The 24,983-nt window shown below is 40.2% G+C and overlaps 1 protein-coding gene across 4 annotated transcripts in view; it reads right to left on the bottom strand.

The window, feature by feature from the left end:
- DYNC1I2 (dynein cytoplasmic 1 intermediate chain 2) overlaps nucleotides 1-19,456 on the bottom strand; it is a 48,865-nt gene extending 29,409 nt beyond the window's left edge. For 2 of the 4 annotated variants that reach the window (XM_042469890.1, XM_042469874.1), the window contains exons 1-4: nucleotides 19,245-19,455; nucleotides 13,806-13,923; nucleotides 6,680-6,794; nucleotides 1,618-1,708 (exon numbers count right to left, since the gene is read on the bottom strand). In XM_042469890.1, the coding sequence (XP_042325824.1) occupies nucleotides 1,618-1,708; nucleotides 6,680-6,794; nucleotides 13,806-13,913 (314 nt within the window). In that variant the 5' untranslated portion in view covers nucleotides 13,914-13,923; nucleotides 19,245-19,455. Of the gene's footprint in view, nucleotides 1-1,617; nucleotides 1,763-6,679; nucleotides 6,795-13,805; nucleotides 13,924-19,244 lie in introns of all 4 variants that reach the window. The other 2 variants (XM_042469865.1, XM_042469883.1) reach the window with 2 other exon arrangements.
- Nucleotides 19,457-24,983: the final 5,527 nt, after the last annotated feature.

Raw genomic sequence — 24,983 nt, forward strand, 5'->3', positions numbered from 1 at the left:
TCTCATACTATCCTGCCAACACATAAGAGACTGATGCTTCTGTGGCTTGGTTCTCAAACTCAAGCATTCAGTGTAAATATCTAGCACTGGTGTACGTTCCCTCTTTTATATGCTTAACAAAAATAGTACCTTTTTCTTATTTTCCAATATAAAGGAGAACTCTATTCCACTCTGTGGATTTCAGTCACACAAACAACGGACTTGAAAACAAAGACAATAGTTTTACACGGCCCAAGTAAAGCCTACAGTCTTGTCAACTGCCATACCAAGAGGGTCCTTTATCTGATGATCTGCATATGACTGTACCCAACCACATGTCCATGTTAAATTAAGACTAATTAAGACTGTATGAATCCTACAGATTGACATAACTTTCTCTTACTGGTGGACCACAGGGTGGAGTGATTAAGAAATCTAGCGGTGATCATTACATTTCAGTTTTATTTGTTTGTTTACTTTCTATGTTGCCTTTCTCTCAGAAAGGTTGCAATATAAAAACCACGCTGTCATGTTTATATATTAAAACGCCTGCCTAAATAAAAACATTTTTGCTTGCCGACAAAAAGAAAGTATGGAGGGGGCCAGCCTAGCTTCCCATGGGAGAAAGATCCAGAGGATTAGAGCAGGCTCTCTCCCATACCCTCACCGAGAAGGTTCTCCTCGTATCCTCACCAAGCAAGCCTTCGATGGTGGCCTTCTCCTGAAAGTCTTAGCACTCTAGCAAGTTCATATGGGGAGATGTGGTCTCTCAAATAGTCTGGACCTAAGCCTAAGCAGTTTAGTTCAGTTCAGTTCCGTTTCAGTTCCATTTCCATGGCTAGAGACAAGAAAGCCATCCTATGAATCAGCATTAAGTTTTTAGGGTACCGTATTTATTTATTGCCCACCTTTCTCCCAGCACAGGATTCAACATAGTTTAGAACCATTCCTTAATATGACAGAGTTCTTTATTGGACAATTTTGTAGAGGCTGGTAAGGTGTGCTGAGGGTTGCATGTGGCCCACAGTTTACACTTTATCCTTCCCTGATGCAGAAGCAAGTACAATGATATTTTAAGATATAATGCACATAAAATATATGAAATTTGATGGCTGTGGGTTAATTATTTTTCTTTCAGTTATGAAGATTATCATAGTCAAAAAGAATGCAGCATTCAAGTGAACTTCAATTCATGATGCAATACTGGACAACCATCAATAAGTGGGTACATCGTCAACCTATGTCAGAATATACCTGACCTTTCCCTTCCACTTGTCTATGGACATCACTTATTACTTTGAATTGGATATTCAAACATTTCCCATTTTCCCATCCAAACCTCCCTCAATAGCCCATTGCTTCAGCTAGGAGTTTAATCGGGTACAAAGTAAATTCTTGGCTGGAATCATGGAATGGAGAAGTCTAGATGGGGAAAATAAAATAATACCCCATACTAACCACAACCTATTAAAAAGGCAAAGAGAAAGTCTCAACTGGGTCCTTTGACATGCTGGGATTACCCATAATGTTTCATAAAATTATGCCATTTAAGACGTGATACTTTCAGTATAGTTTAAGACTGTACTGCATGCTTAACACCACAAAATAATTACTATTGAAATATTTAGTAAGTCATACCTAGAACCAACAGCACCATCACCAGAATCCTGGCTTCCAGCTTCGCTTGGTGTGCTCACAGATTTCGAAGATGGAGACATAGGAGGGGGGACTAAATAGTGAAACAGACAGGTATCCGCTGTTACTAGTCGTAGAGGTTGCACAGCTTAGGATGTTTCCAAATTAATTTAACATGGAAGCATTAAAAAGTGATGGTAAACAAAACAAAAATAAAATGGATGAAAATGAACAATAGAAAAAAAGGGGAAAAGACAATGTTAACATATCATGCTGGAGGTTCATGCAGTGTTTAGCATTTAATGCATTTTGGGGTTACATTAAAAAGTATAATTTATATAAAATGCTGAGGAAATGAAGATTTCACTAGGATTTCTTAATACTATGCAAACATACTGTTTTCTTAGAAATTAAAACAAGTAATTAAGATGAATAATGGACTGAATTCAGAGTTCCCATGAGCGAAAGCCTGCTCATGAGAAGAAAGAGATGGGAGGTGATTCTGCCTCCCATCACAGTCCCATTTGCTTCCTGAAAAGCTGGTTCAGAGAATAGCAAGAGATCTAAGAGGCTATGGGATCTAAAGGACAAAGAGAAAATCACTTCCATCCACTAACCACTTCCTTCAACAGGAGCCCATTTGCTTAAAGGCAATTCTGGATCCAAATCAATTAATATGATTTTGGTTGTATTTCACAGCTGCAGTTATTGCTGAGGGGCGATGACAAGTTATAAGCAACTGCACCCCATGAAAACTCTATCGTATTTCCTAAAAACACATTTACACTGATAAGCCACACCTCATTTTATTAACTGTAACTTTTTTTAACAGCTTCTCCTTTGAGGCAGGATTATCTTTAACATTTTATAACAAGATCTTTATTAAAATTGAATGGGGGAAAAGTGGCAGCATCTAAGCCAAATGTCTGTTTGTGTCTTTCTTTACTCAAGCATGTAGGATTAACTCACTTTTCTAATTAAAAATATATCATCTCCTAATGTCTTTACACTGATTTGTTTTTATAGGAAATAGTGTTTTTCATAGTGAAACACTCCTGAAATAATGTTTTTTTATTCTAATTTTTAAAGAAATTGTTGGATTGGACCCAGAGTTTTCATAAAGAGAACTTTTTAACATGGAATAGTCCCACTCAAGCAGGAGAAGGGAAGTGGTGAATTCCCTTTCCATTACAAGCTGTTCTGGAAAAGCGTCTCCAGCGATCTGGGAGACCCCCTCCACCACACATAAAAGAGTGGATGGTGGAATGGGTGAAAGGAGGAATCAGTAAAAATACACTCTCACCACCCACCAGTGAGATCTCAGTCATTTCTGTGGATAGACCTTCTGCTTGAGGATGAGACATTCTGGATCCAATCTAGCACTAAACATTATGCCAAAATAAAATGTAACCAATAACATCAGCTCTATTGTTTGTATTAAAAAGGAAGGGAAAGAATTCTAATCTGATATGTAATATATAATTATGAGTAATATTTTCAAAAAGAGATGAAGAAATATATTTCAGGACAAACATTGTTTCCACCCTACAAACATCATACTTTATAGGAATTGGTAAAACAGATTTTTTTTTCATACGCTCTTATTTCACATGTTTTGAGATAATCTGAAAAAAGGGCATTGAGAAGCAATGTTGGATACTGACTCAATTTATTACTTAATAATTTTAAAAAGTAACGCTTAATTTATGGTTAATTAAGTTCTTTGTTGTGATTTTAACTGATGCCTACTGCCATCTATTGGTTGTTTAAATATAAAATGGTAAAAAACCACCTTCAAATATTGCAGGTGTTTCTCCTAATTGGAGGAAATGATGGCCTAAATCCAAATGCCAGTCTCAGCTAGAGTAAACCCACTAAATCAATGATATTGATGTAAGTGTTGATTTACCTTTCAGAAACTGATTCAACAGGTTTATTCTAATAGGGATTTAGGCCCACATTGTTTCTTTCTCTTCTTAAAGCGGGGAAATCGTGAAGCTGCAATGCTAAATACAAATGAAGGCTGCCCTGGGACTTCCTCCATAAGGAAAAAGGCAGGACATAAATAAATAAATAACATTTAGATCTTCTTCATTGCAGTGCAGTGGACTTCAACATACAACAGAATGACATGGGAGAATTCAGAATGAACTATTTCAGGGAATAAGTTTTAATACTTCCCTAAGTGAAAAGCATCTCACTATTCAGCCCACACACTAGAGTGCAAGCTTCCAACCTGAATTATTTTCATTACAAATCATGTGGTCAGAAATGTAATGTGGCTTGAAGTGGTATGACCTATCTTCTCCATAAACTAATTTAGAATTCTGCTATCAAAATAAAGCTGAATTAATTCTGGTTTAGGTGAGTTAACATTTTATTAATAAGATTAGCATTAGATTTATCAAAGACTAATTAGTATGCATTAAAGTAAATATTGTTTTTTAAAAGTTAAGTTACATACATTACATTCAGGTAAAGAATTTCTAACCAGTAATATACAAATACAATATCAACCATTCTGCTGTGAATTTAACTTTCACCTGAACATGGCTCTGGTCATAAAAGCTCTATGTACACACTAAGCCCCTGCACATGTCCAGACACATTTATTCATTTCAGTATCAGCAACAATTCTATATGACCACAGATTGGTGCTGAAATTAATCAGGACATTCAAATACATGGGAGAAGTGTGCTCAGTGAAGCTCTTGCCATGTACATAGACCACATGATCAGAGAACAACATGTAATATGATCATAATATTTCACTGAAGATATTCAAGTAGTTTTGCTGTTAGATTTATGCTGCAGTCTTAAACACAATTTTTCTAAACAGGAATAAGCCTCACTGAATAAATCTTTACTTTTGAGTAATGATACACCGAATGGCACAGCTATGAAGCTAAATTCTAAACATAATAATTGCTTGTGTTCATGCAGAGGCTCAGATAATCCTGAAAGCAGTCCCCTAGACCTGTAGGAAACCGATCACAGAACTGAGGGATTTCAGGAACAATTTCTAACAAAGCACGAAAAGCTACTATTGTGAGGTGAGGCAGGCAGGAAAGAGGCATCCCAGCAGAAAGACAAAAGAATGTGCATACATAAAATGGCTCTTTCAATTGGAGCCAGCATTTTTATAGAATCTCTCTAACCTGAAAATCCCATGGATGACTAACTAGAACATCAGAGAATACCCATATTGTTGTTGTTGTTATTATTATTATTTGTATCCCGCCATTCTCCTGGTACAGGAACTCAAGACGGCTCACCCATAGCCTCACTGTCTATCAGACTAGATCTGAAGTTAATTTCTTTCAAATATTTTTTCTTCAAGTCAATAAATGCACCCTTTATGAGTATCTTTTAATACATCCTGAACTTGTACTTTTGCTCAAGGATTGCTCCTACACTAAATAGGCACTAGTATTAATGTCTGGAGGAAGGTATGATTAACAAATTTTATTACGTCCTTTCTTTCCAAAACTGTCATCTTGGCAATTACACAAAGGTTGTCCTCAAAGTTTTGATGTTTAGAAAGCTAACACCTTTTAAAGTAAAAATAAAGAATAGCAGATTGCATCAGTTATAATACTGCATTAAAAAGGATCAGTTTCTAAACTAGTAACAAGCTGCACTGTAGTGTAACAGAGAAGAACAAAAAAATCTGGCATAAGTATGTAGGCCAGTAAGTAGTTTCTTGCAATGTTGCAATGCCCCCTTGTGGCTGTGTTCTCACTCATGTTATATACCTACAAGGATTTCGAGAAACTATTAAATATTTTAGCTTTTGTCCTATTAAAAACTTAGCTTTTAGGAACGTAGCTTCAAATTAAAATGAGAAGGTAAGAGATAGTTTGGATATAGAGTTTTTTAATCATTTGGAAAGCATTTGGAAAGTTGGGAGTTTCAACTGCAATTGCATTTTTAGCTGATTCAAATAAAATAACGGCTGAGATCCTGTATCAGCTACTCAGTTAAGTATACCTAATTAATAGTATAACCACATTACACAGTTCTACCACTTTGATGCTACTTTAATTCTCAAGGCTCCTTTTTATGGAATCCTAGGCTTTGTACTTAGAATTCTATGCCAGAGAGCTCCAATGGTGTAGTTTATAGAAGTGCACTAGGGGATCCTAAGTATCTTTACATACTACATATTTCAGATTTCCACAAGATGTAGCCACAGTAATTAAAAGAGGTATCAAACTTCTATAATTGTGCAGTGTGAATAAGTAGCATCTCTTGGCTCAATCCCTTCATCCTGCTTTACCAGGCAATAAACACTATGAGGAACAGCAATCTGGTAAGAAATGCCTTAATATACATCCCCGGGTCTATCCCGGCAGCGAAGCTAACAGGATAATCTCCAAAGATACTCCTTTGTTCTACTTATTAAACCACCAGATGCTCTATCTGAATACATGAAAAGCATTCAGTAGGTAGTAGAGGCCAAGAGTCAGAGTTCATGTGAGCAGAATCCACAGGATAATTTTACTAGAGGAAAGCAGGGAACAGATTATATTGATTCTATTCTCCTTTCCCCTATAGGTCTTTAAAAGCTACGCTGGAGGGCAATATGGGAAACTTACAGGAAGGAGCTGTGAAAGTCACTCTTCCTTGCTCTAGTAGGAACCTCTGCTGGATATCAGTAACTTCCACACATGGAAAGAAAGCATTCTGGATCCATACAGCTATTTCGAAACATTTATCTGTCAGTTTTATTAATTTATGATAATGCATTAAACAAATCCAACTGTGGATGCCTTCATGTCATTTTAATATCTAAGATAGTTTAAGGGGTATGTTTTCTACAGGAACAGTCTTAAAACTCTGAATCATGGAATACTGTAATAATAGGAGATCAACCAAATTGATATAGTACTCATCTCTATTGCTTCCCTCTATAGTACATTCAAGATCTGAGATAAAATATTGTAATAATGAACAAGCAACAGATACATGCATGAGTGAATCATTCAACTTTCATGCTAATATTAATGCCACATTTAGTAGTAGAAAGGACATTCACACAATACATTTTCTGTATAATTCTTACCCATAGGAGCATCCGGTGTTAAACCCATGCTTTGAAGCAATGCTTCAGCTTCCCGCCTCTTCTTTTCAAGATCAGACTCATCTTGTACAGGAAGAGATTCTTTCTTCTGATCAGTCTAAATATTTTTTAAAATTGCAAAAATTATATGGCTCAGTACACTTACTTAACACATCACTTATTTAAAGTGCAAGGGAAACATTTTTTTTAAAAAAACTATTACTTTATTTCATAGACGTAGTGATACAGTGAAGAATTCCATCTATATTTAATTAAGAAAGGATCGACATGTCATAGGGCCTCATGTCAAAGCCTTGCATGGGGGAAATGGTAGGGATCAAGGAGAACAGAAGACAGAGAGAGAATTGTGCAATAGCTTCGTCTCAGCACTGGGCAAGGGTACATACTATCAGTGAGAACAAAAACCCAAGCAACTACTGTACTTTCAACAACAGTGAGCCTAAGACAAACAAAAAAGCAGTTGTAGTATCTATCAATTAAATCAGATCAACTAAATGGAGAACAAAGCTCTTGCATACTACTCTCAGACCTTAGTGCTGCTCTAAGAATCTAAGCAAGAAACAGGAATTTAGTTCACATTAGTGCTTTTGTGCACTAATGCTGGCACAGAATCTAATACTCACTTGTTTATAGGAAGACATAATGAAAATTATGGTCTCTTCCAACTCTACGATTCTATGATTCTATGATCTAACAGAGTAAAAAAAGTAATTAGTCTGTTCTCAATAGGGTTGCACTCCCCTTAAAAGGTCAGGCTCATAGTCTGTGAGTACTCCTGGATCCCCTACTGTACTTGGATTCTGAGATGACAAAGTGTGTATCTGCACAGCTGTGGTCCCTGTGTTAGTTGCAGCTGTTTCTGAATCAGTCTCATCTCATCAGTTATTCACAATTTGGTTACATTACAGATTATTATAATACATTGTATATGAGTAGCAAGAGCATGTACATTTCTATACCGCTTATCAGTGAATTCAGCACTCTTTAAGTGGTTTACAACATGTAAGCCAATTGCCCTCAACAAGCTGGGTGCTCATTTTACCAACCTATAAAAGTATGTAAGGCTAAGTCAATCTTGGAGTCCTGGATTGAACTCACAACCTTGTGGCTGAACTACCAGCATTTAACCACTGCACCACCAGGGCTCCCTAAAAAGAACCTGAAAGCTTTAATTAGCACAAAATGTGGCAGCTGGACTGCAAACCTGTAAAGAGTGTTTTGATCAGAAAAATGAAATATCTGCACTTTGCCAACTTTTTCCCAAGCTCAACCCAAGATGTTGAGTTTAACCTTTAAAACTCTATAAACAGCTTAGTTTATCTGAGGGGCAAGGAAGATAGTTTTTAACAGTTTAATGTTTCCTCCACACACACACACCCCCAAGGTTTCTGTACCCCATCTTGCTTGGTCCCTGAAGAAGAGAAAAATAATAAATAGATTAAATACAATTCACTATCTTAATAAATATTTTAAAAAGAATTGAAAATTTATAGCTACATAAGGAAAGAGGGGCACATGGCTGAGAAGAATCTCCCTCAGGCAATCTTGTACAGTATCTTCTTTAAAACTATTAAAGAGCTGATTCTTATACCTCACATTTTCAGACTACTGATGTGCCACAAAATAATGTTACTGTGGGCAAGCCGACTACTAAAACATCATGGGCAAATTCTTGTAAACTTTTATTTAAGAGACTGAGTATTCTCTTGTAACAGAGCTTGTTAAATTGCATGCCAATTTTTTTGATTTTGTCATCTTTGACAACGCTGGCTCTCTTGGCTTCCTAACAGAGATGAGCATCACCCCCTGCAGTTGGACACGATTTGACAATCATGTCAAAGGGGAAATCCTTAAAATGCGCATTTCAAAACAATCAGATTTGAATATTTTATTCACACCAGAAAATCATGTCTTAAGTTGATTGGGGCATGGGCTCTCCTAGACTATAGCCTACTTTATCAGGTTTATGAAGTGCAATGGCAAGTGGTGCTGAACCAATTGGAAACCATGGTCATAAAGCTATCAAATTCATGCTAGAGATTATTAGCAAAGAGATCAAAAACAACACCACCAATATGATACTAACTTCATGCAAAGCTCCAATGTTATCTCATTTAAATGCACATACAATTCTGGTACAGTATCAGCTTTTCAGAAAGCATTTTAAAGAGATGGAAAAAGTGCAGAAAGGGGCAATTAAAACATACAAGGGACTTTGCTAAAGGCATCAGGGCTGTTATCAACCCTGGTGAGAAGCCAACTTCATTGGCTTTGCCTTTCAGGAGCTGTTGCATCAGAATTAAAAGAGTAAAAGACATAAAGCAGCCACTCCTACCAGTTTGGCTGAGATACCAGCAATTTTTTGTTCCTCCTCTCTTTGAATTATTTCATATTCGAGCTGGTCATGAAAAGAAAACTGATCATGTCTGCTTTCATTACAGCTTTTAAAAAAATATATTGTTATCACCATCATCATCTTTGTCATTATCATCCTGTTACTACTAATTTACATACCGCTTTTCTGCTACATATTGGGACTCCAGGCACATTACATTATTAAAGTAAGTGTAAGTAGAAATGAAAGATAAAAATAGTTAAATATACTTAAACATTTAATGCATATGTTTTAAATGATTGATTGATTATTGATATTCTATAAAGGCCAGAATCAAAACAATAGACCAGCACATTATTAAAAGCCTCTACTGACTACAGTAGAAAGCTCTACTGGAATGGGAAGTTTCATTTGCTAAAAGAATGACAGCAAGGAAGGAACCAATCTGATCTCCCTAGTGAGAGATTTTCAGTGTTTGGAGATAGTCATCAAAAGGTCCATTTTAATTTTCTACCAGACATCTCTGTGAGAGTGGCAGGACCATGAAAAGGGCCTCCCCCAACCATCTCAGCTCATATGGGAAAATATAATACTTCAGGCAGGTGGACCCAAGCCACATGGGGGCTTTATAACTAAAACCCTGAATTGTTTCCTGGAAGTGAACTGATAATTAGAGGGACTGTACAAGGGAATCATATGCTTCCTGTAATCAGCCTGGTTAACAATCCAGTTGTTACTCCTTGTATCTTCTGAAGTTTCTAAACATTCCTCAATGGCATCCGGCCCCATACAATGTGTTACAGTAATTCAACTGGGATGCAACCAAGGCATATGTCACTATGACCATATCACACACCTACAACAAAGTCAGTAAACACACTAGCTTTAATTATGCAGATGCACTCCTGAATAACAGTATAACCTATGCATCCAGGCACAGGTGGAATCTAGGAGCATATACAAGGTGTGAACCTGTGCCTTCATGTGGAGTGTAACCACAGCCAGCACAGGAAATCCTTATTCTCTGCTCTGAATTCCATTTGACCATGAACAACCCTGTCTTGCCAGGATTAAGCTTCAGTTTGTTAGCTTTCATCCAATTCATTATGGACAATGGACAAACAGGATTCTTTGATTTAGTTGAAAAGAAGAAATAGAATTTTATATCTTTAGCATATTATTTGCAATTCAGTTCGCTTATCTGTGGCATATAATCTGGACTCTCAAATTTCAGACAATTTCTCCCAAGATTTTTATAGGACTATTTAATAATATTGGGAACAGAAGGGAATCCTGAGGAGCTAGCTCCATAGGCTAATGATCAAGGGGTTGAGCAGAGATCTACTACTGTCACCACATTCTGGGCTTGGTCTTCCAAAAAGGAAAAGAGCTACTGCAGAACACTGCCTGCAAGTCCCATCTCAGCAAGGCAGTCCCAGAACAACATCATTCTCAATGGTCTCGAAGGCTGCTGAGAGGTCCAACAGGGATACACTTTCTCTGCCCAATTCCTAGTATAGGTCATCCATCAAGTTGACCAAAGCTGTCTAATGAATCTAGATAACCTGCCTTATCCAGAAACTTCTGGAGTTGGGAGGCCACTACACACTCCAATACCTTGGTGAGAAATGAGTTAATAGATTATCCTGGATTTGGGGAAACTTTTTAAAGAAAAGGTCTTACAATTACTTGTTTTAGTTGATCTTGCCTCACTGTAATAAGGCATTCACCATTCCCTTTATCCACCTGAACTTTAAAATATTGAAAAGCACTCCCTGGGTTTAGTTGCTTTCCTTTTGCTTCCCTCCCACACACATCTTTTGGGGTGCTACATCTTTTTGGACTGTAAGCTTGGCTTGCTTTTATTGACCTGTGAGTTATTCTGTTGTTTTTTTCAACTGATGAGAACACCATAAAAACAAAGTTCATTCCTGGTAAAACTAAAAGCCAGTGTCATTCTATAAAGTTGAATGATGAGACTGCTGAGAGAAAAAAGTACTTCTTCACAGAGTTCAAACTATGGAATTTACTGGAAAAAGATGTACTGAAGGACAATAACTTCAATGGAGATTAGACAACTTCATGGAATACAAGGCTATCAAGCAACATTCCACAATTATTTTATGCTACTTCTAGAATAAGAGGCAGCATCCCTCTCAAAAGAGATGACAATAGCCCAAAGAAATAATCCTCACATCCTGCTTTGGCCTTACTGGAGACAGCTACATGGCATTTGGTTTGATCCATGAGAGCTTGTGTGTTTTTAACAACGCTATGGTGCAGAGATGCAATCTGAGCCCCAGTGGGATGAATGAGATCCAGAACTATCCATCTCATTATAAAAAGTATTCAACTTGCATGAGTTAAAGCATCACAAAATATGGACAGTCAGTTAATTCAGTAAAAGAACTATCTTCAGTGTAACCTAGTGAACATAGTATCACATGTGCTAATGAACTCCAATGAAGCAACTTCACATTTCAGCCAACATTGATAACGCTTTTCAGCATGCCAATACAATCGTCCCTCCCCATTTGCGCACTTCCTGTTCATGATTTTGAGTTTCCGTGGACAGCAAGCCAGGAAGGACAAAACAGTGACAAAATATAATGTGCCGCCATTATAGTCAATGCAACTTAACTATCCACATTTTTTCTCATTCCTGGGGGGTCCGGGACGGATCCCCCGCGAATGGGGAGGGAAGACTGTACTAAGATCAGCAATGGACAAATTCACACTCACAATTACCTCCCACCCCACAATGATTTATTGATGTTAGAAGGAGCACCACTTAAAGAGTTTCATTTGTATTCTGTCACAGAATCTTCATTAAGGAAATAAAGATTAGTCAATACATTCAGGATTTCAAGAATTAACCTCCCACTAGCAGGAGTTTATGGAAATGTTAGTTACATCAAATTGGACCATCAGAAAGCAAAAAGGCAACTATTTTTTTTTTGTAATCACAGTTAATATGTCATGCTGAGATACATTATAGTTTCTCAATGACATATTTAATGTTTTCAATCATGTGCTGCTTTGCGATACCTGCCCAAATAGAGAGAGATCATATTTAAGAGAACTAATGTATAAGTTAGTCATAATTTACTGAAATAAGGAAAGACTCAAACAATGGATTATGAAAACCCAGCATGTCAGTCCTATACAGTTAAGGCGGGGTGGAAATCATGCGGGCCTCCAGGATGTTGTTGAACTGCTGAAACTCCCATGAGCCCTCGTAAGCAAAACCACTGATGAAAAACACTGGAAACTGCATTCCAACAACACCTAGAGGGTCACTGAGATTTTTTGGTATGCAATATTAATTTTATCTCCAATATCTTCAGCTACTTTAGAGCATTAAGATCAAAAATCAGTTAAAACAGAAATATTCCCTTCTTTTATTACATTTATACTCCAACTTTCCTCTGAGGAAGAATGGCACTTTCTCCTTACATTTATTCTCACAACAGTGAATCTGCTCAAAAGCCTCCAAAAGCAACCAGCAATTATGAAGATCACTTCTGGTCACACAAAATGGTAACTGAAACAGTGGAGCTTTCAGGGCTTTTGGAGGATTTGAAAGTGGCACTCCGAGATCCAGACATTTCCAGCCTAGCACTCAACACATTGCATTTCATCCTATTAAATCTAACTCAGGCGGGATACAGACTGCCCAAAAAGGACAGTCTGCCGGCGCCTTGTTTTGCTGCGCGAGGGAGCTGCAGTGGACAAACCACACAGCCCCCTTGCACAGCAAAAAGAACCCGAAAAAGCAGGCTCTTCTTGCAGTGCGATTGTGACGCCAGGACATGCGAATGCTAAGTGTCTGTCGCGTCAAAATGGTGGCGCACGTGTGTACAGGGCACCGCCATTTTGACACCCTCGTCACGTTCAAGGGGTGAGGGGTGTCTGGAAGTGCCACCCCTCGCACATAACGACGGCGACCCATGGCATCCATCTGTACAGCGCCTCAGCTTCTTTGGAAGGTGAGTTTCTTCCTAAAACAAATTTGGAAGAGTTTCTAACTCTTCAACAACATTTCCATCCATTATAATTCAGTAATATACGAAGTCTCAGTTCTAACATAGTTGCAAGACACTGATTGCTAGCATTAGCGGTCGTCTCCCTTTTAAACAAAGGGGCTGTTCACACTATGAAAATAAACTGGTTTGGAACCAGTTTATTTATGTGACAGTCACATTCACCTTGACTGCAAACAATGCAGTTTGCAGGGGGGTGCCCAAAAGCCCACTTAAACCGGTGCATTTGGCACTGGACCCCTTAGCAGTTCTTTTTCTAAGAGCTGCATCAATTTGCACCATGCTACTCAATCAATTTGGATCATACTGCATCATTCCTGAAAATTAAGGCGCCTCCATTTTAAATCAATGTGGTAGCAAATGTAAATGGCAACAGGGTTAAAATGTCATAAAGAGATTCAATGGTCTAAAACTATAGTAGGAACACCTAACAGATTCTGAATCAGTGCGAAGATGCAAATCTCTCCATTCAAAAAAGTAAGAGTGAATGACCCCAAAGGCACACAATGAATACATGCAGTCCAGGATTAGAAATCAGAAATGGGAAGGTTGGGGACAATTCCTTGCTTTTCCAACAAACATTCACATCAAACTAATTCTATGAAAGTAAATGACCTTATCTGTTGGAGCTCTTCTATGACATTAAAAAGCTGTCAAATGCTACAGTATCTACAAAGAAATTACATTTGAGAGGAAAACCTTCTGGAGATGTAATTTTAAAAGTTCTTACTTCCTTTTTCTTTCTTTCTTCCTCTTTTCTCTTCTTCTCTTCTCTAATTTGAGCCAAGCGTTGTTTCTTACGCTCCAATTCTGCCTTCAGCTCACTTTTGTCAGACATGATGAGAATCCTGTCAACAAAACAGGGATTATATTTCTACATAAATGACGTGAAATATATCGTGAATTCTTAACATAAGAAGTATATAACTTGATCACACCTTTAAAATGTTCATTTTAACCATGATCCCAAAAATCTAATTCCTGTATCACAATATTCACTGTAAGACTAAAAAACTTTTGCTACAAATGAGTGTTAAACTACACATGCTTCTACTCAAATAGTGTATTTGTTTTCAGCAGCACAAAAATATATCTGATGACTAATATATCAACACAAATCTAAATACAGCTCATGAGAGGAAAAATTGTAAACTGTATACCGTAGTACAATAGAAATTGTAGCACAAGTCGACTACCAAGTCCTTGAAAGCTTATGCTACATTTTTCACACATTTAGTCCGAAAGGTGCTACAACATCCTGTTGCATACTGATATTCCAGACTAACACAGCTTTGTCTCTGTATAGTACAAAGTACATGTTACTGTAGAAGCAGAAGACAGTTTGTACCTGCCAGGCAAATCTTCTCCAAGAAACAACTTAATGATAAATGAAGCTCCTTCAGAAACTCTTTCAGAGAACTATACAAAGCTTCAAAATGTTATAATTTGATCCTTTTAAATACAGATGAAAATATAAAGGGAATTAACAATGGAATTTAAGTTTGAAAGGCAGTAAAATGACAATTACATCATTCTGTAATATATATATATATATATATATATATATATATATATGACTATGAATGCTAAAGTTGCAGTTTCAATATGCAACATCTAATAGCTTCTTAAAGGGTTAGAAAAAACTGCAAGGAATAAAATAATGTTTTTTGTTCGTTTTTCGGGCTATGCGGCCAAGTTCTAGAAGAGTTTATTCCTGACATTTCATCAGCATCTGCAGCTGGCTGGCATCTTCAAAGAACCCTTCTTCCATGTCAGCATTCTCTGAAGATGCCAGCCATAGATGCTGGCGAAACATCAGGAATAAACTCTTCTAGATCATGGCCACATAGCCCAAAAACCCCACAAAAACTATGGATGCTGGCCATGAAAGCCTTTGACTTCACAATAAAAGAATGATAGAATTTCAAGCAGTTTTGAGAAAAAAGCCAAGTCTTCCTTGTTAGTGCGGTTGTTGGGTGGTTTAATAGCAGAAACTAATAACATTCACTAAAACATATTTCTTTCACGTTTCCCAATCGTGCCATAAAAGGCCACAACAAGCTGCCACATGTACTTGGATAAATGCTACATATTACTGCATTTTTATTTTTCAGATGCGAGTCTAAGGTGCTGTACAGACCGGTGCTTTGCGCGGCCTGCACACACACGTAGTAGGGTTGCCTTGGGGCATCCTTTCCAGACGCCCCGCAACCCTAGTACGTTGTAATGGTGGCACCCTTTCTACATGGGCGCCACCATTATGATGTCACAGCTGCGCCGCCTCCAAACGGAGCGGCGTGGATGTGATGTCTTGGCACCTCTGAAGGGTGCCTGTGGCGCCCTTTCAGTAGCGCCGGAAGGAGCTCCAAAACAGAGCTCCTTCCTTTGTTCGTGTCGCTGGCGCAGCCTTTACACAGCTGTGGCAGCAACACAAAGGAGAAAGGGGCTGAGTGGCCCCTTTCTCCCTTTCCCCACCGCTGTCGGGGTGTCCTTGGGGTATGAAGCCCCAAGGACACCCCTTTCCAGGCCGCAGGGAAGCGGCCTTTTGCCGCTTCCCTGCAGCCTGGAAAAGCGGCGGATCGGGGCCTCAGGGCTGCCGCTGTGGCAGCTGAGGCCCCGATCCATCAGGGAAAGGGACGGGTGCAGGCCACCCCAAAGGGGCGGTCTGTACACCGCCTTAGTTTCATTCAAGAAGAGATAACTCCCACATTTGTATGTCAGTCTTACGCAGTTGGACAAGTCTGCATCTACTGACATCAATGGGACATACATTTATTTTTCGATGAGATCAGACAAAGAAACTTTCACAGAATAGAGCCCACATTATCAAATGCACAATGCTACACCTGATGAAGTAGACTCCAATTAATAAATACCTTATGCTATAAATTTGAAATCTTTGTGTATCACAAAGTCTTTGTCTATGGCTCATTCATTTCTATAAAGATCAACAGAAGAATGACTTTTAGTCACTTTCAGACTAAGTACTGTAGTCAATTTAATACAGATTATCCATACGAGTTTCATATATCTAACTGCTTCATTGTAACACACAGTGCACCCTTGGCTTACGCGGGGGATCCATTCCGGAACCCCCACAGTTGCCAGATCAAGAATATTTTAGGGACAATATCCGAGACTTAGAGACTGACCCCTTTGAGGTGGACCCTGGTGATATTAGGAGGGGCAGTCCCTGGAGATACCATTAAGCATGATACCTACTTGCATAGAGCAAACTATAAAATAAAATACACCTAGGCTACATCTGCACTGCAGAATTAATGTAGTTTCAAACCCCTGTAACTGCCATGGCTCCATGGTATGAAATCCTGGAGTTTGTAGTTTACTGTGGCACCACAGATCTCTGGTAGAGAAGGCCAAATTGTTTCACAAAACTACAAATCCCACGATTCCATAACATGGAGCCACAGCAGCTAAATCAGTGTCAAGCTGCATTATTTCTGTAGTGCAGTTGTAGTGCAGATGCAGCTCAACTGCACTACACTGTTGTTGTTATGTGCCTTCAAGTCGTTTCTGACCCTAAGGTGAAGGTATCCTGTGGTTTGCTTGGCAAGATGTGTTCAGAGGTCGTTTGCCATTTCCTCTTCTTGAGGCTGAGAGAGTGTGACTTGCCCAGAGTCACCCAGTGGGTTTCCACAGTAGAGCCAGGATTCAAATTCTGATCTCCAGTGTCACAGTCCACTACTCAAACCATTACACCACTCTGGCTCTCTAACTACACTGTTATAGCACTGCTATTCTGCTTTTCCTGCTCTGGCTGCCTCCTCCTTTTTGCATTCTGGGATTTGCAGTTTAGGGAGGGGCATTTAGAATTCCCAGCCAGAGCTCTTTGGCCTCACTAAACTACAAATCCCATAATTCCACAGGAGGAGACAGCCAGAGCAGTCAAAGTGAACCAACAGTGAAGTACAGGTTTGCCTTAGGGTTGCCATAAGTTGGAAAAGATTTGAAGGCACACAACAATAACAACCACCAGCAAAACCAATGTGGTGCAGTTTGAATCCAAGTCTTAACAACTATGGACTGCGGCACTGGAAACTAAGGTTCGAATCCTGGCTCGGCCATGGGAAATCCAGTGGGCAACCTTGGGCAAGTCACGCCCTCTGAGCCTCAAAGGGAGGCAAACCTCCTTTGAGGAAACTGTACCAAGAAAATCATATGATAGGGTCGCCATAAGTCAGAAATCATGTGAAGGCATACAACAACTACACACACACGCGTGCGCAGGGTGACCCTGGGCAAGCCACACTGCCTCAGCCTCTGGAAAAGGTCATGGCAAACCCCCTCTGAGGAAACTTTGCCAAGAAAACTCTGTGATAAGTCGTAAATGGCTCAAAGGCACAGAACAACATCATCATGGTGTGTGTGTGCGTGTGACCATCTGGATTTTTTCAACCAGGCATTAGAGGGTATATTACGAGTCCTTATTGTGTTAATTCTGTGGAATTTAAGTTATGGATTGATATAATAGCATTGTATGGAGGGAGCACCATGTCCTCTGACTCAAGTACACAGAGTGGGACATGATACCAGTTCTTTTATGGAGGAATCATAGAGTTGGAAGAGACCACAAGGGCCATCCGGTCCAACCCCCTGCCATGCAGGAAATCACAATCAAAGCCTTCCTGACAGATGACCATCCAGCCTCTGTTTAAAGACCTCCAAGGAAAAAGACTCTATTACCCTCCAAGGGAGTTTGTTCCACTGTCAAACAGCCCTTACTGTCAGGAAGTTCCTCCTAATGTTGAGGTGGAATCTCTTTTCCTGTAGCTTGCATCCATTGTTCTGGGTCCTGTTCTCTGGAGCAGCAGAAAACAAGCTTGCTCCCTCCTCAATATGACATCCTTTCAAATATTTAAACAGGGCGATCATATCACCTCTTAACCTTCTTTTCTCCAGGCTAAACATCCCCAGCTCCCTGAGTCATTCCTCATAGGGCAAGGTTTCCAGACCTTTCACCATTTTAGTCACCCTCCTTTGGACACGCTCCAGTTTCTCAATGTCCTTTTTAAATATTGGTGCCCAGAACTGGACACAATATTCTAGGTGGGGCCTGACCAGAGCAGAATACAGTGGCACTATTACAGCCCGCCCTCCTTATACATGGATTTTTTATACATGGATTCAAGCATCCACGTTTTGAAAATGTTCCAAAAAAGTATAAATTTCAAATACCAAACCTTGATTTTCTTTTTATAGGGGACACCATTTTGCTATGTCATTATATTTAATGGGACTTGAGCATCTATGGATTATGTTATCCACAGTGGATCTTGGAACCAAACCCCAACGTATAACAAGGGTCCACTATACTACACTGGATGTAGACACTATACTTATTGATGCCGCCTAAAATATGCATTGGCCTTTTAGCTGCCGCATCACACTGTTCACTCATGTTCAACTGTGGTCTACTTGGACTCCTAGATCCCTTTCACACATAGTTTCATTCAGCCAGGTGTCACCCATCCTATATCTGTGCATTTTATTTTTCCGCCCTAAGTGCAATACCTTACATTTTCTCTTGTTGAATTTCTTTTGTTAGCTTGGCCCAGCTTTCTAGTCTATTCAGTCATTTTGATCTGATCCTGTCCTCTGGGGTATTAGCTTTCCCCCTAATTTGGTGTCATCTGCAAATTTGATTAGTGTGCTCCCAATTCTTGTCATCCAGGTCATGTAAAAGATGTTGAATAGCACTGGGCCCAGGACAAATAAATGATCATATCAAACTTACATGGTGTCCTCTTTGGGGCAAGCCCACTCCTCAGCCTGGGGGGGGGGGGCTTTGGCAATAACGGCATAAATGGGAAAGGCCTGGGAGGCCAGCAACAACAAGGGAGCCAACCCAGAGAAGCCACTGACTCAACAGCTGTCGCTTTTGGGGGAAGAAGAAGAACTGAACACAAGGGCGCGCGCGAGGGGAAACGCCCGGCGCGCGACTGCGACTGCGCGTGCGCAGCACTGTGGAGGGGAGCAGGAGGGGGCGGGGCGGCTCCCGCTCCGAATCTCCCTCCTTCCCTCCTGGCACGCGCCACAACGGTCGCAACTAGAGACGAACCCAACGTTCGTCCCTCTTCCCTGTGCTCGCGCCACTCTGCTGCACGAGGAGGAAGCGGCTGGGGCTCTCCGCCGTCACGCGCACACAGACCTGTCGCTGAGGCTCTTCTGCTCCTTCTCCTCCCTGACAACTTCACCCTCCTCGGCCCCGGCGCTTTGTTAATGAGCGGCTCCTTCACGAAAACGGGGGCGGCGGGGGGGGGGGGGTTCCCTAGAAAGCAAAAGGCGAAGGCGAGCCCCACCGCCAGAGACAGCTCAGCATCGCCTGACCCAACGCGCAAGCGCGGAAGCGAGGATCACCGGCGGCAACGGAAGAAGATAATATAAGATTAGGCCGCGCATGCGCACACACAGAGAGAGAGGTAGAAAATGTGGGGCGGGGTGTATACAAGGCTCAGAGTGTCCGTCCATAGCCGGCTGTGGATATCAAATATTCCCGCCCCCCTTCTTCTGGAGGAATAATAATAATAGTTATAAATGCTAAAGTCAAGTCTTGTTATTTCGGCTTCCTTCCGGGTTCAACAGTCTGTTTGTGGGACTACATTTCCCAGCGTGCCACGGGGCAAGTATAGGCTCCGCCCACTCCCCGCCCGCCTGTCACAAGCCAACCAGTTCATGTTCATGGGATCTGTCTGAGTCATGGGCCCTCATAGCTGAGCATATAATGCGAGAATTAATTCCTTTTTCCATATAAACTTGGCCCAATGCCACAAGACCCCCAGCCGCAAATAACAAAAACGCCATGTTATTACCTGAGAGGACACCTCTCTAGGAATCTCTAGGTCCTCCAGGGCAACTCTGTGGTCAATGTCCAACAGACACTGACCATAGAGTTCTGCCGGAAGAGCTACAAAGGCCCAGTGGAGTGTTCCCTCTAGGGATCTCTAGGTCTTTCTGCAACTTTTAGTTAAAGTTGACCATAGAGTTGCACTGGAGGACCTAGATATTCCTAGAGGGAACATATTAATCAAATATGTGAATAATCAAATCCACAATCATCAAAGCCACAAATATGGAGGGATGACTGAAGTTCATTTATGTTCATGGGATCCTGTCTGAGTGGCAGCATGTCCTGTGGATTCTCTGCCTTCCAAGTGCCTTCTAAGAAGCAGAGCTCTCCCTCCCGCCCTCCCTCCCTGGCATCTGTCTCCATCCAGCCTGGGAGGCAGTGAAAGGGCCCTGGGCAGGGCCAGCTCCATTGGGCCTGGCCTCTATTATAGTTGACCATATAATGGGAGAATTATTTCTTTTCCCATATAAATTGTTATGGAACTTGTTTTCATGTAAGCATGTGATGGGAGTTTCCAGGCAAGGCTTTTATGATGCAGTCACCCTGCCTCACAATCACATAATTTTTTAGGGTTCCAGATGATGTGTTTCATCTGAACCCCTTCCCCATTTTGCCAATGCTTCTGTCTCCCTCCCCCCCCCCTTTTTTTTTTTAACACACACAAAATCTATTGAGGGAAAATCAGAATAGATTTGGGATTATGAGTGATAGTGAAATAGATTGGTTAAAATTGAGAATTTTAATATGCTCAGAAGTTATAGTGCTGAAATGTATTGAGAGCAAAGGGTTGTTATCCTAGGTCATGTCAAATCCTCTGTTCTGGAACGTAAACAATTCTGGAATGGCTCCAGACTTAAATTATTATCCAAAACAAAATGAAATAATACAGGACAGTTGGAAACAGTAAGAGAAAATATATAGATAATAGTTTTACCCAGGAGGGATAGAGACATAAGGTTTGAACATCCAATGAATGTGATGTTTAATTCAAAGGTAACCCATGAAATATAAATTGTATTTTCCTTTGTTCAAAGTGCTATAAAAACTTGGTTCGCTTTAGAATCGGGGTCCCAGTAATCGGGATGACTTTCCTACTGGGAACGCCTGAGCAAAAATAAACATGTTTCCTTTCCAATCATTGCACTGGAATGCAGTGTGACCATGTATCTCACCAGTTCTGGACATTCCGCCTTCACCAATATGAATAGTACAGGGCTTTGTCACCCAAGGCAGGAAAATCAGAGTTAAAGCAGGATAATAGAGACTTTGGATGGGAGTTATCACATGGTGTCATTCCTCTTCTGTTGTTCTCCCAGTAAAAGACCATTTTGAAAATGTATTATTATTATTATTAATACAGCAAATCCATTAATGATCTCCTTTTCCGCTACAATTTCCAGCGTAAAAGTTCAATTACATTTTAACACCAATTTGAGATGGTCAGAGGTGGTCATTAGGTGTGGCTTAGGTGTCCTGTGATCAGGTGAGAAGGGAAAGGCATGGAAATTTCATATTTTTGGTGGGTTTTCTGAGCTATGTATCCATGTTCTAGAAGAATTTATTTCTGATGTTTCGCCAGCATCTGTGGCTGGCATCTTCAGAGAATGCTGGCATGGAAGAGAGCTGGATATATTATATATACACACACATACACACACACACACTGTGTGACTTTATGGCAACCCTGGGTCTGGAGGAAATTCCATGTTAATCTGTGTATTGTACTGTTGTTGAATGGCAAGGAGGATATGCAAGGAGGATTTGTGTCTGCTTAATTAGTGACCATTGTTTGCTGGAAAAACCCTGATCCTTGGTGGTTTTCATCTGCATTTTCCTCGGTCTTGAATGTAGTGTTTTTCAGGACTGGTAGCCAGACTTTGCTAACTCTAAGGGTTTCTTCTTTCCTGTTGAAGTTGTCTTGGTGTTTGTGGATTTCAGTGGCTTCCCTGTGCTTTCTGACCTGAAGCTGTTGGCATGGTCCAAAATTTCAGTGTTTTCAAATAGCATTTTATGTCCAGGATGGTTTATAACACGTTCTGCTACTGCTGATTTTTCTGGCTGGCCCAGTCTGCAGTGTCTCTCAAGTTCCTTGATTCGTGTTTGAACACTGCGTTTGGTGGTCCCTGTGTAGATTTGTCTGCAGCTGCATGCTATGCGGTAAACTCCTGTAGCCATGAGATGGTCTCTCTTGTCCTTGGCTGAGCATAGCATTTGCTGGATTTTCTTGGTCGGTTTGTAAACCATTTGGAGGTTGTCTTTCCTCACCAGTTTCCCTATTCTGTCTGTGACTCCTTTGATGTATGGTAAAAATACCTTCCCTTTGGGTGGATGTTTGTTTTCACTCCACTAGATTTTTCTGGGTCTGGCAATCCTTCTGATGTCTGATTTCCTTCCAATTGGTGAAGTAACTGAGAAATTTAAACTTTTTTTTCTGCTGTAAAAAAATCTATTGGCAAATGACTCCCCCCGCCACCAACTGATGCTTGTCAGAGAAACCAAGAAGGCAAAATTGTGCCCACCCCACCTCCTTTTCCAGCCACGGGTCTCTCTCTTTCTCTCATATATATATATATATATATACACACACACACATATACAAAATGGAATTTCTCTAGGGGATACAGAGGATGCAGGTAGCACCAGGTGACATCCTATGGGCAGGTGACACCACTGCTCCCCAAACATCTGCCTTTTAGCAGTATATGGCTGTGGTGTTTGCCTGAATCCCTTTAAAATGCAGAAGACATGGTGTGAGTGGGGCAAGACTCAGTGGGAGGAAGAAGGAGATGCCCCAGGTTTTAAGTTAAAAAATAAATAAAATATTTTTAATTCCTATTTAAATTTTCTTTAAAAATGTCACATCTTACCAAATTTTTACCTTAACCACATGAAACTATGTACATGTAAATAAATTTAGTCTGGGTGTATGATATTGTAATTTAAAGGCTTACAGTGGGGCGTCCTTATCCACAGGCTTGCCATCCATGCATTTAACCATCTGTAGATGGCAAGCCTCATTGTCGGCAATGATGACGCATGCACACAACTGTGCTAGTGGGCACATGCACATTGCACCACCATTAGTGACAATAGGACTTGAGTTCCCACATTTCTTGGAATCTGTATATAGGGAGGTCTGGGAAGGATCCCTTGCAGATACCAAGGTCCAACTGTACTTTAAATTTTATTTGTTGCTTATGTCACAACTATTGCTGTTACATGCAGCAATATATGAGAATTACAATTTATGGGTAATATTAGTACAAAAAACATTACTAAAGATTCTGTATGGTGTAGGTATGGGAGGAGGTCAATGGGGGTGACACCATGAGTTACCACACCGGGAGACACCAACCCTAGTGATGCCACCACACACACACACACACACACTTCTGGTAATGTACCGTATATATTCAAATATAAGTCAACCTCATGTATAAGTTGAGGGTAGATTTTGGGGCCCAAATGATTTTGATATAACTGATGTATACGCCAAGTGTCAAACTAAGGGCTTATAACAGAATGTAAATTGACAAAGCAAAAGGAAACAGTGCCAAAGAACATCTTCTCTGAAAATGCCAGCCACAGATGCTGATGAAACGTCAGGAAGAAACTCTTCTAGCACATGGCCACATAGCCTGAAAAACCCACAAAAAACCAAAGAACACCATTTTTTCTCCACCCAGGCATTGAAAAAGCCCAGAAACACTCTTGTGGTAGAGGCAGTCAAGGGGGTTGGTGCTTCTTTTAGGTTTTCCTGGGATGGACTAAGCTCTTACCTTTCATCAATCTACTCAGAGAAGGGGATGGTTCCTTTTTTGAGAAGTTAAGGTAGAATAGTTACATTGACCCATGGATAAGTCAACCCAGATTTTTTGGGTCGAAAAGAGTCTTACAGTTTTTTAATTTTAAAAAAACATTTATTTCTGTTCTCTTCTATCTCTTCTTGTTGCTTACAACTTCAGGTTTGATTAATCACTGGCAGATGAAAGCCAGCAGCTGATTTAGTTTGACTGAATCAGGAATCAGGAAGCTCTCCTCCACAAAGAGAGAAAAAAAAGTATTTGTATTGTTTACACTTGTCCCTCCCCATTCGCGGACTTGGCGTCCGCAGTTTTAATCCTTCACAGACGGCAAGCCAGGAGGGACAAAATGGCGCAAACACAGGAGCCATTACAGTATAATCAATGAGGATTTGAGTACATGCACTTTTTCTGATTTGCCGGGGAGATCCAGAACGGATCCCCCACGAATCAGCAGGGAGAACTGTATATTTTTGTGGGGCAGAATCATTTGTGTGTGCCAAACTAAGAAAAGAGGTGTGGATAATGTCTTGGGGGAAGTGGACAGTCTCCCACTGAGTGGGAAATCTCTTTGTCATAGGTTTTTAGCTCAAAGGTTGTGATCTTGGAAAGGTTCCTGGTGCAAAAGGAAAGATAGGTATCATGACTGCATAGTGTTTTAGAAACAATGCTATTTTAGCAGGAGAAGAGCCTGGTGTGATAAAGCCTGCAATTGCCTTAGCAATCTCTTTGAATAGTCAAGTCTTCTTACAGAAAGACAACTGTTTCTGCATCTGTTTTCAAGCAATGATACATTCTGCACATCTTTTTGGTGAGTCACTGTATACCTCTCCCAAATCCCACTAAGTCCAAGTCCGTTGTTTTCAGGGATCCAGTGAAGAGCATTAACGGATAGGCCAGCCTCCTCTTATAAGGTAAAAGTTGTACTTTTCTAGCATTGTTATTATTGTTCTGGTCCTTGCTTTTCCTTTTATATTTGTTACACTGTTAATACATTTTTCTCCATTATTCCCTTTGCTTCATACACATTTCCTTCTTTAGTGTCAAAATAAGGTGACAGTGAATTATGAGGCCCTCCTGAGATGAGTACTCCTGCAATCTGGTAACCTTTGCCACAAAAAACATATACTCATGAATGGGCAAGCACTTAAGAGTGATTCACTGCTGAACATTATAGAAAATAGACCTATGGGTTCAAAATACAAGACAAGTTCCCCTTTCCTGAGCTTGGTCTAGT

This window comes from Sceloporus undulatus, chromosome 1, assembly GCF_019175285.1.
Source record: "Sceloporus undulatus isolate JIND9_A2432 ecotype Alabama chromosome 1, SceUnd_v1.1, whole genome shotgun sequence".
Classification (NCBI taxonomy): Eukaryota; Metazoa; Chordata; class Lepidosauria; order Squamata; family Phrynosomatidae; genus Sceloporus; species Sceloporus undulatus.